Source organism: Equus quagga, chromosome 15 (genome assembly GCF_021613505.1).
Source record: "Equus quagga isolate Etosha38 chromosome 15, UCLA_HA_Equagga_1.0, whole genome shotgun sequence".
Taxonomy (NCBI): domain Eukaryota; kingdom Metazoa; phylum Chordata; class Mammalia; order Perissodactyla; family Equidae; genus Equus; species Equus quagga.
In genome coordinates, this window is record NC_060281.1 from 39,268,499 (window position 1) to 39,282,481 (window position 13,983).

General features: G+C 43.7%; 1 protein-coding gene across 1 annotated transcript; it reads right to left on the reverse strand.

Annotated features, from left to right (window-relative positions):
- Positions 1-254: 254 nt before the first annotated feature.
- Positions 255-8,810, reverse strand: LOC124227092 (butyrophilin subfamily 3 member A1-like). Its single transcript, XM_046640993.1, is given in 10 exon segments — positions 255-427; positions 430-957; positions 2,458-2,484; positions 2,944-2,970; positions 3,409-3,429; positions 3,969-3,989; positions 4,162-4,362; positions 5,687-5,968; positions 8,159-8,506; positions 8,726-8,810. Coding segments are annotated over 10 exon segments (1,713 nt in total).
- Positions 8,811-13,983: the final 5,173 nt, after the last annotated feature.

A 13,983-nucleotide genomic window follows, 5' to 3' on the forward strand; every position in this document is an offset into this window, starting at 1 on the left:
TGAAACTCACTCAAAGCATTTAGCACAGCACTCAGTACATTTTAGATTGTCTATAATATTTATCATTGTTGTTCAAATCCCAGTTATTCAATTGCTGTTACCTTTGGAAAATTAATTCACTTTTCTGCACCTCCATTTCCTGACCTATAGAAAGGAGACAATAAAGTGGTACCAAACTCAACCATCACATGGAATAATGAAATTAATATTAGTGAAGTACTTCACACACTGTGTGCATATTCTAAGTATTTTATTTATTGTTGTGATGTGTTGCTGTTAAGGAAGAGGCCCTCAGCTCCAGGCTGGGAAGAGAGAAGCAAAAATGTTACTTCAGCCTCAGGGTCCCCATTCCCATTAGCAGAGTCCAGGATCACTGGGGTCTCCAGGGAAAGGTCAGACACTAGGTCAGGAAGAAGGGAACCCTGCATTCAGGTCAACCTGGGCAAATAGTCAAGGCAGTGGGATCCCATTTCTGAATACCGAAAATAGGCCACAGAGGCCCAGAAAAGGAGCTGTGTGGGAAGGTATAGATATGAGATCCATCCACGGCATTGTAGAATGAGATCTCTCCAGTCTCATAGTCCAGGAAAACTCCCAGTCTTTGAGGAGGGTTTGCAATTGTCAGGTTCATCCGGGGCTCAGTGAAAGCCCAATAATCATTCCCATTATGCACCCTCATAATCCAGAATCCATACTCAGGTGCTATATAAACTGGGTTTTTCCTCTCCACGTTCTCCCTACACACCCCGACATACCACTCTTTCCTGTACCCCACCTGCACCTCCCAAAAATGTCTTCCTGATGTGAAGTTCTTGCAGCCAAGCACAAAGTTATGCAAATCGAATCTCTTAGGATTCTCTGGAACATTCTGCGGTTCATTTGCCAGGTTTAGGCTCCTCAGGTCCTCTGATATACGGAGCATGGGGTTTGCTGTGTCTGGATCCAGAATCACATCCGCTGCAGAAAGTTTGGGCATAGGCCATGTGGTCAGTCATTGTTTCCAGACATCATATCCTCAGCTTTCAAGACCTAAGTCTGGCTAAGGAGGTCTGAGTCTGGAACCTGGTGTCCTCAGCCTGCCCTGAATTTGTTCTTCTCCGCAACACCAAAAGAAAGGCTCATGGGTCTTGGGTTCAGTGGAGTAGAGCGCTGAGTGTCAGGGTCTTCCTAACCCAATATCTCAAGCTGACTCCTTCTTTCTATCTCCTTTCTACTTCTCTCCCCAAAATGACTCTGTCCACCTGTTCTTTATAGCCACATCAATTTACATTTCAATCCTTGCCCTACCTCTCCTGAGCTGAATGACTTTTCCTTTTCTACAGTCTCTTTTTCTGTAGACACAAGCTATATAATATCCTTGAGCCTCAACTTCCTTATAGGAAAAATGGTGATAAAGATACTAATCTCTAGGGTAGAAATAGACAACACAGGTTTTATATGTAGCCCAGGGCTAGCTATGGAAGAACTGCCTGATGCCATAATAGTTCCATGCCTTTTCTGTGCTAGAGGCTGTGTTGGGGGCTTTCTGTGCTCCCAGATGCACTCTCCACCTTTCTCTATCCCCTTCTGGGTCCCAGGAATCTATTGTCTATGGACAGCATCACTGGGCTCCCTTGCTTCTGGTTACCTGTTGAGTTTGGACAAGGAGAGGCACTAGCTAAAGCTTGGAAGATGAAAGAAAGGAGGGGTACAGAATTTATTCCCCCACATCCTCCCTGCCAACATCAGATGGTAATGCTCTAACAAAGGCATAACTCTTCTCAAGCAGCCATGTCCTTGAGCTACAGCTTCCTCTGGGCTCCAGTAACTACTCTCTCTCCCTATTCCTTCAAGCCTAGAGGTGGTGACAGCTCTATTGTGAGCCCTGGGGCACTTCACATTCGCTTTTTGGTTTCCCTTAACCTCACTCTCACCTTTGTAAAGAGTCCCTTTTCTAAACCTTCTTCAACCACCCAATTTGAAGATGCCGTCTCTTTCTTGTTGGTTTTTTGACCAAAGCACATTCGTTTCCTCATTTAGTCTTTACCTCAATCCTCACATAATAGGACTCACAGTCATAATATATTAATGAGGAGACTAAAGTTCAGAAAGATTGAGTAACTTGGGGACCCATAGGAGCAGGAAGTGGCATAAGAAGCTTGGGAAAAGCAAAGATCTTTGCACATTGCCTTCTCTCCTTGGTCATTCCACATCCTCACCCTCCCTGCAGTATTGGTTCACTCTGCCTCTCCTTCCCTCAGCTCTAACCTTTATGCCTCTTCCTTCCCACGAAGATCTGTGGAGCCCAGGAGAGCAATCTTCCCTGGTTCTCTGGGCTCTCAGCAAAAAGGCCCTGGATATAGACACACATAACTCCCACTAATGGGGACTATTCCTCTCAGAATCTCAAGAGTTGGAGAAGAAAAAGGGAATGTGCTTCAGGTTGTTGTCCTAGGGAGCATACAGTGATTCACTCACCAGCTTGGAAGAGGGCCATCTTCCATTCTGAAAGGCAGGAGACACAGATAAGGAAAAGACATTATTTCTGTTCTTCCTCCCACCTATTCTTCTCACTAATCCTTTGCTTTCTCCCTTTCTTTAGTCTCTTTCTGTACCCAGCTTCCTTTATCTACAGCTCTGCTGGATCAGGCATATGACCTCAAAAAAATGGTGGACTTCTCCTTCCATCATGATGTGTCTGCAGGTGACATGGCCAGGCTTTGCTAGGCTGTGGGAATATGTGTCAGCAGGGTGAGAGGTGGCTGAAAATACCCAAATGCTGTGTCTGGGACGTCCTCTCTGAGGCTCCAGAAAAGCAGGGGTGGTGTCCCCCACAGAAAATGAGCCTCTGGGCTAGATATGATTATTCCTCCTGGGAATGCCAGTGGGTCATGGGGCAAAGAAGAGGTTTAAATGCTTAATATATGTGTTCCAGGAAACTCAGAGAACATCAGGGTCACTCACCAGCATAGGCCTGAGCCTTCTCTCCACCTACAATGGAAGAAAGGGTGAGATGTCACCTGAAACGTGTCATTTCTCAGTCATTTCCTTTCTCTTCTTTTGCATCCATCTAATCCTTCTTTTTGACCTCCACCCCCACACTTCCTACCTTCTCCCTCTGCCTGTTCAATATTCTCCTCCCCTCTCCTCCTTGATATCAAGTCTGAGAACATCAATTGCATGCTGATGATACCAGAGGGACCATGGAAGTACTTTCCCAGCTGAGACCCAGGAGATCTATTTTGTATGTATCTATACTCCCATATCTGGGTGTAGGTGTCACTGTGTGTAGCCTGTATGCGTATGTGTACTAGAATCCATCTGTCTCAAGCTGTATTATGTCCTGTGTACTTCTGAAGAGAACTGGGCAATTTAATGAGGAAATTTCAGATACTATGTTTTTAAAAGTAGTTCTAATATGTCCAGGACAACTGAGCCACTGTAGCCACTCTTCTTTTTAAGACACTTTTTCTCTCTCCTTCTTCTAGGATTTTCTCATTCTTTTAAATACTACATTCTTTCTTTCTTCTCAGCAGCTTAAGGATTATGTAAAGCAACCAGCATAGGGAAGGCATTTCTTCTAGGGAATTCCATTCCCCTCCTCCTCCTTTCCTTTCAGGGGCACCCCTGGGTACTCCTTGGTGCCTTGCAGGGTTGAAGAGTCTATGGGCCCCTCCTGGACAGAGATTAAAGGCCCTTTTCTCCATTGAAAAACAGGACTCCCCTCAATCAGCCTTCCTTTCTTTCCCTCCCCAAAGGGATCTGGGACATTTCTCAGGCCTGGACAGAGTTAGGGATGAGGAAAGGGGCTGGGAAATACCCCCAGGAGAGAGTCTTAGATGAGAATTCAGAGAAAATATTGGAGCCACTCACTTGTCATAAGCAGAAACTCTCTCTGCTCTACAATTGAAGAAACATGAAGAGTCATTAAGAGGCTTAAAGCAGGCATATGGAAACATGCTCAGGTTCCTGGGGGAATGCAAACTTACTGAATTCATGCAGCAGCTTCTCTGGAAAATAAGCAGGAAAGATAGCACTGTTATGGGGATGGAGCAGAGAAGGCCTCTGGAACATAAAGCTGAGAAATGACCCAGTGCAGAGGTATGCTTGATGGAGAGGGGGTGATATCCTCAGGCTCCCTCGCCTAAGCCAGGGCCTTGGGTTCCCTCCCTGGTCTGATACCTCTTGTTATTTGTTCCTGTGCCTTTTCTGTACGTGCTGTTTCCTTTTCCACTCTCTCTCTCTCTTTCTCCTGAAACAGTGTCTCTTTTTCCTTCTGTTGTTGCCACAGGAAGTAACCTGCCCCTGCGAGAAGCAGCAGCATGATGGGCAGAGTCCCCGAAAAGGCTGCTATCCAGGGCTTGGCCCTCCAGAAGAAGGGATCTGCAATGGAACAGAGCATTAGCCTCTCAGCCCCAGGGCTGGGGTCACAGAGTTGATCTCATGACATTAAATGATTAAATGATCTCCTCCTAAAGTCTCAGGAACTTTGAGTAAGACTTCGGCAAACTCTTACTACAACATAATACTATTACTTGTCTTGAACTGTCTGCTTCTCACTTCTGAACATGAGTTACTTGAGCATCAGAATCATATGTTTTTTCCAATTTAATTTTTCAATAGGGTACACTTACACAGTTCAGATATCAAGAAAATACAAAATGTCATCCAAATCTCCCATCCACTTCCTCCTCCTTCCTCCCACTTATTAGCCTGTCATTAGTCATCATAATATGGTGGTTAAGAATAGGAACTTTGGAGCTGGAGGGCCTACATTCAAATTTTGGCTCCTCTACTTGATTGGGAGTGTGATCTTGGACTAACTACTTCACCCCTCTGTTTCTGGTGTCCTAATCTGTAACATGGGATAATTATAATACCTCATTCATAAGGTTAAAAGGATTCAATTGATGCTTGTAAAGTGCCTGACACGTGGTTTATAACTTTTTGCTATTATAATTAAGGCTATAAGAAATTACCTTTTACATGAGTAATTTTAGACAAGTGCAAGTATATCTGTAAGAGAAATTCCCAGAAGTGACATTTTTGATCAATAAATAAATGTTTTGGAGGAATACTGTTATATAACCCCAAATTGAAGTTGTATCAATTTATACCAAAAATATACCAAGTGATACCAACAAATGTTTAAGAGTGACTGTCTCCCCGCAATCCTGCCGTCAGAATGTGTTATCAGCCACCTCGGTTTTGTTTTGTTTTGTTTTGCTGCTGGTCCTACATTTGGAAAATGTTTAATACAAGTTCCTCTATTCAATGAGATCGGAAATCATCTCATTTTCTATTTCCTTTTCTGTGAACTAACAATTCACGTCCTTTGCTCATTTTTCTACTGGGTTGTTTTATATTTTTAAGGAGATTAGTTCTTTCTGTAGCATATAAGTTATATGCATTTTTCCCCTGTTTTGTCATTTGTCTTTGCTTAAGGGTCCGATTTTTACCATTTTCCACCAATTCCCATTATCTGTCACATTTTCTGGCACAGAGGAAATACTCACTAAATATTTATGGCATAAACAACTTTATGGGGAAAAGAAACAACCCTGGAGTAAGAAGAAGGCTCCAGATCCCTGCTCTGTGCCTTATATTCATTGCAGAGACCCAAGTCAGCAACAGAGAATCACAGGTCCTCCTTATTTCACTAGCCACAGCTTAGCATAGTACACCTGAGCCTAAGTGGGGTACTGACCTGCAATGGAAATCCAGGCTGTGTTTTCCTGTCTGAGGAGGGGATTTCTGATGATACAGGATACCCCTTCCTCAGAGCTGCCTTTCATGATCACAGATGCCATGACTGCATACAGACCTGCACGATCCAACTCCAAAGGTGCTGACACAGATGACATGTTTTCTCCTTTGGCATCTCTCCACTGTATTTGGGGCTGAGGATACCAGCCAGTGGACATGCAATCCAGATGGATCCCTCCATCCTTGTAACCCTTCATTTCAATGTGAAAATCAGAACCCAGCGCTGTGGAAGGATAATTGAGCCTGAATTCTTTGAAGCCTCCTGTATTGATGAGAGCCTCAAAAGTAATCAATGACACACTCACATTAGATAATTCAAGGGGAGTTTCATTAAGGAGCTATTTACAAAAGCATTGTCATGGTGAGGGGAAAACTACATGGGACAGAGCAATACCCCAGGGCCAAGAACAGTGAAGCTGTTACCACCTACTGCTAAACCCAAAGGGAGGTGGAGAGAAAGCCATTTCAAAGACCTAAAAGAAGAGAGTCATTTAGAGAGGGCTTTCTTGAGAGGAGTTGTGATTTTCAGGAAGAGAAGGCAGCCAGCTAGAGGTGACCTTCATGGAAAAAACCAGGGAGATAAGGTCCTAAACATCCCATTCCTCTCTCCCTCCTTCCATCTTCTGCTATGGCCTCCCATTGACCAAACCTAGCCAGAAACCAAAAGGAAAGAGATAGCCCTGAGAAAGAGCAAAGCAACCCTCTATATCTGGCCATGGGTCTGCTCCTGGTGTCCTCCTGTTGAAAATGAACATAAGCAGTTTCACGAAACATGAACATCAAATAAGGGTGCTTTGCCACTATGATGGGTTAAGACAAAAACAAAACCAGTCAACAATCATCTATGAACACAGAGAAAAACATGAACAGTATTCCAAACCATGACCATGATGAAACATTTCCCTTTGTGGCTGTGAGTGACTGTTACTCGTCAGCCAATTACAGCATTAGCCTCACTCTAGTCTTCCTCTTAGATAAGACTTAATAAGACATCCAACCATGGAATCACATTCCCCACCTTCTTGATGGCATCCAATCCAGAGCAAAGTCTCACCTCCATAAACCCTCTCCCAACTCCCCTAACACAAGCCCAAATTCTACACCAAGTCCTCTCTAACACCCTCTAACTGAGTCATCTCATAGTTCTGAGATGGCGTGCATTTTCCCTCCCTGCAACAAGTATTAAATACAAGTTGGTCAAATCTAGGTGTGTTCCTGGTGGCCTTTGGCTGGAGAACTTTGTCATCACAGATACTGTCCCATAGGTCACCCACCCAGGGCCCAAAGCGGCAGGCACCTAGAGGGCCTGCAGAAGCTATCTGGAACACAACTGAACACAAACAACTGTGTGCCATTGATGGGGATTTTTAGGCTGCTTAATTTTAAAACGGTTTATGATGAGGATTTTTAGGCTGGTTACTTTTAAAACTACAGATAAGAAGCAGGCTCCAAGGAGTGGAATTTGTTTGCCATTTGATCAGAGACAATTGCATTTGTAAAGGAAATCTCCATGCCTCCCTCTCTGGAATTTGTTTGCCCCTTGTTGGGAAACATTTACATTTCTAAGGGAAACCTCTATCTGTGAAGATGCCTCCCTCTCTGAGCCAGGAGGAAGGGGGGATGGCCTTATCTCTGGAAACTGTCCGGCAACCTCATGTAACTGACCCTCCCCCCGACAAATCCTCCTTTTATCTTTAGCCGAGGATAAAATTCAAGCAGTGACTTCTGCCATTTACTCAATCCGGTTTGATTCTTATCTAAAAGTTGTGGGACCGCCAAATGGCCAGACCAAACGGGCACTAATAAAGAGATAACTCACATACCTATGCCTTAAATTTGGCCCTAACCCTCAGTTCGGGGCAGCAGCAGGAGCTCTGACTGCCCGTGGGTCCTGTCCCCACGCACCAGCTCTGCCTGCCCATGGGTCCTGTCCCCATGCCAGCGGGGGCAGCAGCAGCAGCTCTGCCTGCCCATGGGCTCTGTCCCCATGCCAGCGGGGGCAGCAGAAGCGGTGGCAGCAGAAGCTCTGACTGCCCATGGGTCCTGTCCCCATGCTATTCCACACTATTCTCTAAATAAAAGAGCACTACTGCCAGATCTTGAGAGTCTAAGAAATCTTTCTTTCGACTCCTCGGCTCACCGACCCCGCATCACCATCACTAAGGAGAGTTTTTTTCCCTTCTTATCCCTGAAGTTCCACTTCTCTGCTTAGATACAGGTGGTCAGCATGAGGGAATTCTTTAGCTGATATTGTAGGGTACAAGAGGAATTCTTCCTGGAGGAAAATCTATGTGTCTTCCAAAGACCTTGGAGAAACAAGCCCAGTGCTCCGAGGTATATTTGGAGCATGAACTCTGACTCTACTCCAGGTTCTACACAGGGACAAGCTCAGAAAAAAAACCTGGAGGCTCACCTGCAACCTTCAGCTCCACATTGGCTTTTTCAGAGAAGTTGCCCTCTTTGAAATGACACACATAGTTTCCATTGTCAAAGGCTGTGACATTGTAAATTCGGAGAGTAGACTTCCCTTCAGTGATGCCATCTCTTAAAATCGAAGTTCTCCCTCGATACTCTGCCATCTGTATGTCTTCTACTTCCTGCCCATTTGCATACATGTATACCACCTGCCTAAGGCTGGATCTCACCCACATCAGCTCCATGGTCTCCAAGCTCATCTTCGGCGACAGATGGCAGGGCAGATCAGCATCTTTACCCACCATGGCCAGGATGGGCTCAGGGTGTCCAATCACAGAAATCTGAGCTGGTCAGTGAAAGGAGAAGCACCATCAGAGGGAGTTGGGAGCATGAGGATAAGGAGGAGTGGTCTCAGGCAGGGAGGGTGAGGTACAAAACACCTGGAGAGGAACATGATCCTAACAGAAGTACAGTTTGTCTTAATAGCAAAGGATGCGACTTCCAAAGGTTCTGACTGGGCACTAAAGGTAACTGCTCCAGAAACATAATGTAGAATGTTCCCTACCTGAGCATGGGGTAAACAGTTGGACCAGGACGAGGCAGACAAGGAGGTCGAGAAGAAGGGAATCTAAGGAACTTGCCATTTTCATCTGTGCTGCAGAGATGCCAGAAAGACTCAGACAGAAACTATGACCTGAAAGAAGATGACGAATTCCACATCAAACTTCTACCTCCCCAGGGCCAACTCAGGGTGAAACAGTCACTAGTGTGGTGACTCACCATTCTCTTTTTCCAAAATGTCTGCTTGGGATTCTCTTAACCTTTGAGTTCCAACATGGAAAGTCACCCCTAAAGATACGTAATGGTAAATGTACATGTATTAACCATAAATCATTCAGGATACCCTTTTCTTTTTTTTAGGAAGATTAGCCCTGAGCTAACATCTGCTGCCAATCCTCCTCTTTTTGCTGAGAAAGACTGGCCCTAGGCTAACATCCATGCCCATCTTCCTCCACTTTATACGCGGGACGCCTGTCACAGCATGGCTTGCCAAGTAGTGCCATGTCCTCACCCAGGATCCGAACTGGCAAGCCCTGGGCCGCCAAAGCGGAACGTGCGAACTGAACCACTGTGCCACCAGGCTGGCCAGTCAAGTATACCCTTGACCTTACTTTTCGAACATGTTCAGAGTCCTTTCACTTTCCCACACTTCCCCTGCTACAGCCCAGTCCAAGCCTCCACCATCACACTCTGATTAATGGAGGACCCTCCTCTCTGGGTCTTCTGATTACACTTCTGTCACCTACAGTCTATGCTCAAAATAACAGCCAGAAAGTTCTTTGAGTCACGTCATGTTACTCCTCTGCTCATCACCTTCCAGTGGCACACATTTCGCTCAGAGTAGATGCTGAAGTCTTCACAATGTCTAACACAGCCCTCCAAGACCTGTGCCTCTCACTTCATCTACCCTACTCTCTTCATGTGCTCTAGCCACACTGCCCTTCTTGCTGGTCTTTGAACAGGCCAGGACAGAGAATCTCTGCCCTGACTCTTCCCTCTACCTGGAACCCTCTTCCCCCAGACATCCACAAGGCTCACTCCCTCACCTCCTTCAAGTCTTTCCTCTAAAGTCAGTTCCTCCATGAGACCTCCTCTGACCACAGGATTATGCTGAATTGTTCCCATTCCCCTGAGCCTGCTCTCTTTTCCCCATTGAATTTTCACCATCTAGTATATCACATGTTTACTGTCTGTCTCCACCTGCTCGAATGGAAGCTCCACAAAGCAAGGATAATGGTCCATTTTGTTTCCTGGCTTATGTCAAGCCTGTGGAACAGTGTGTAGTTCACACGGAACCCTCAGTAAATACTCGTTGAATAAGTGAATGAATGAGGGCTAATATATTAACCCATCAATACTCACTAGGATTTTAAATTGGTTTAGATGATTAGATTAACCTATTGTCATCCCACAGGAGGGGAGGTGGAGTGTTGCGAAAACAAGCATTTATTTCTGTAGTGATGTGCTTTTTGGTCTGGCTTAGAAAGAGAGCCAGATCTACTATGCTCCCCATCGGACTTGCCTATATCAGTGTATTTATTCTTACTTTTCAATAACGTGGTTTCAAGGAATAAGCATGTCCTGGATATGCATGTAAGACTGTTTACAACTAAATGTGCCTCGGTGCCTTATTTTCAGAATTTTTCTTTGGGGAAGAAACATCAAGGCAAGGAAATTATTCATTTCCTATCTTCCTTTTCTCCAGGTGTTCACCAATGCTCTTTGTAGATGGCTTCTGGGCTCACTAGCAATGGATACTTTCCCCAGTTTCAGTCTGCCCACTGCTAGAGAAGTGCCTTTTCGAGGCAGAGATGTAATAGCTGACATTTGCAAAGAAGCGACAAATATATCAAGCTAGGAACACAAAGCAGCCCAACAAAGCTCATATCTCTATCAAGTACTGAGGTTTTCCCTGCTCAGAGGCAGGGCTCCTGCAACTCCTCACTCCCACCCCAGTGCTCCCAATTGCATCTTGGCTCAGAAAAGCACCTCCACCATCTTCTAGGCATGGTCTGTGGCATCACTGTGATCCTTTGTGATAATGGCTGTGTGGGGCACTGGCCAGCTGTCAAGGTTTGATTCTAGCTGGAGTTCTAGCTTGGCTTCCATCCTAACCACCTCAGAGTTGGCTGCATCCCTAGATAGTGGAGAGCCTGAGAGCAGGCCTAGGTGGCTTACTCAGAGACAGGACTGAGATCTCTGGATCAACCCCTTCCCTTCTCCCTTTATCCTCTTTCATCATTATCCTCTCCTTCTCTGAAGATGTCAGGTGGAATGGGGTGCTGACAAATGACTTGAGAATGTGCTCATCTAGGGAGCGACACTGCAAACTTCTCTAAGCCCCATACTTTCCTTAACAAAAAACCCATGTTCAAATCAGGCCCCCTTTAGACTCTGGTTAAGATCCAGGCAGACTCCCCTGTGGAGGCTCTGGAGTCAGTCAGAGGCTGAACCCACCACTTCTGAATCACAAAGCTAGCGAATGGGAGAGCTAGGAATAAGACCAGGTCTCATCCATCTTTTCATTCATTCATCCAACAAATATTTACTGAGCACACACTATGTGCCAGGCCCACTATGTGTAAGGTGTAGGAACAAAACAGGATGGAAACTAGGTAATGGTTCTATGGTTCACAAGCTGTGTGATCTCAGTCTTGTGACAAAATGTATCTGACCTCCAGTCACTCATGAAACAATGTGAAATATGAACTTTACAACATGCGGAATTGGCCCAGTAATTCCACTTCCAGATATTCTGGTCCAGCAAAGCACTTGCATGAGTCCAGAAAGAAACATGTGTAAGGATGACAGTACAGCATTATTTTTAAAAGTAAAAAAGTGATAAACAACCTTATTGGCCACCCAGAGGAGACTGGTTAGTTAGATAATGGCTTATCTCTATGAAGTAATGCAATGCGACAGTTGAAACTAATTTATAGTCGCTAACCCAAATAAGCAAAACACATTAAGTGAACAAAAAGCACATTGCAGAACAATGCTAATGATTCTATTTAAAAAAAAAAACTATAAACTTGTATATACATGTTTATGTCATTGCCTTAAAAAAAAGTCTACAAGGATATACGATAAACTGAGAGTTGGAAATTGAGTGGAAGATACTTTTGTCGTTTGTGCCCTATTCTTTAAAAATTTGAATGTTTTGAATTTTGAAATGCTTAATGTATAGCAATAATTAAAAATTGTTACAAGTAAATACAGTGTGGGCAACATATTATTTGTTGAGAAAATACCAAATCCTCCAAAACAAACCAGCATGAGGCCGGCAATCATAGTACCTTGCACATGTAGGAACTGCCGCGTAGATGAGGGAGCAGAAGTCCGTGCAGCTGGCACTCCTTCAGACTGTTGCCTGAAGCCTGGACACAACCTCACACAAAATGCTGCCTTTCACTGCATCCTCTCCTCTTCAAACTGTTGTCTATGCTGCTAGAGAGAGGACACTATTATTATTACTATTACAGGTAACAATTTCTCTGCTGTCCTTAGGTTGGGGAACGTGTCTTTACTTATTTTTAGGATATTTATTGTTTTTTGTTCCTGTTTATAGACAATTTTAAAATGTAAAAAATATAAAAGTATAAAATTTAAATAATCTGTTATGGTAATCATATACTTCACTTCATAGGAATGTAAATATTTCTGGAAGTATTTTGACTTCATATATATACCAAATGTCTTAAAAATGTTTCATCCTTTAATCCAGAATTTCCAGTTGTAGGAATTACTTTTAAAACAAAGATCGGGTGTTAACACAAAGTTATGTTTAAGGCTGTTCATCATAGTAAAATACACAATAGTAAAACGTAGATACAATGTAAGTATCGAAATTGGATCCAATTTTGTTACAATTATAAAGAAAAATCCTTTATTAAAAACCTGATTCCTAATGATTGGCAGAAAATTCCTTTATGATTGGACAATGTGTTGTTTATGCATCCTACAACTGTTGAAAATGTATATGCACCATGTGCGTGGAGGTTGGTTCAGATTTTTCTATATTACAAATAATTCTGTAAGGAAAATCTTTACATACATATAAATGTTGAAGGCACATCTGTTTTTAGAATCTCTTCGGACACATTCCCAGAGATGACCAGGAGAGGATACAAGAGTCCTTCGCCCTTTTTTGACCACAGTAAGTTCCTAAGAACATGCAGTTGGCAAGTTTCTTCATTCAGGTTGTCTCCCTCCCACCTAATTTCTCAATGCAGGTCCTTACCTTTTGTACTGCCTGCTGCCCCACCTGCATCCCCTCAACACACACACAAGCAGCAAACCCCTTTTTCTAGGTGAGGAATTCCCTGTTCCCATTCTCAGATTTTTAGCCTCTCTCCTTCCAGGGCCTCAGGCCCTAGGTTTTCCCAATTTCCCCCACTTACCCCTTGGCATTCCCATCTGAAAAGCACAGACCACAGAATGAACGTAATCAATAGTTCTCCGTTAAAATTATCAGTCTGCTCTGGAAGAAAGGGAAGAGAGAAAGGCTGCTTACTGTGAGAAACAGTAACAGAGTCCCTCTTGGAAAAATTAGTTTTTTTAATTGACTCAGAAGGGTGTTTCTTATCAGTTGCCAGACAGACGAATGGGGAAGGTTAGAATGGAAACTGAAACTGTACTGGATTGTACACAATAAAGAGAAATTAGAGCCCTAATTCCCACACTGTTTATGTCTCTGTGTTTACCTATTTGAATCATTCATGTGTATGTTTAAGTATAATCAGTATTTCATTAAACACATCTCTTTTGTGTCTTTTATTTTATAATAGATTTATCAGCAGAACTAAGCAGAAAAATTAAGAATTTTCAAGGGTGAAGAGAGGAAGAAGTGCATTAATTAAAATGTTTCTGTGCCTGTTTGCTAACATCTGTGTGCATGTAGGTATGTGCATGAAGGAGGACATCTCTTGAAGATGCCTAATTTGATTATTAGTATTAAGAGTAGCTAATACTTATACAGAAACCACTGTGAGCTTGGCATTGTGCTTTGGGCTTTAGATGCATTAACCACATTAAGAGGTAGATACTCTTATTTCCCACATTTTATACAAGAGGAAGCTGAGGTCCAGAGAGGTTAAATAATTCACTGAGGGTCATACAAGTGATTACTGGCGGAGCAAGGACTGGAGTCCCGGCACTCTGGCCCCAGAGTCTGTGTTCTAAGCACTAAGGTGCACTACTTTAAAGGAAGTGCAAATAACACGACTTGGCTGTTAGTCAGATGCGATAGATGAGAGAGAGTGA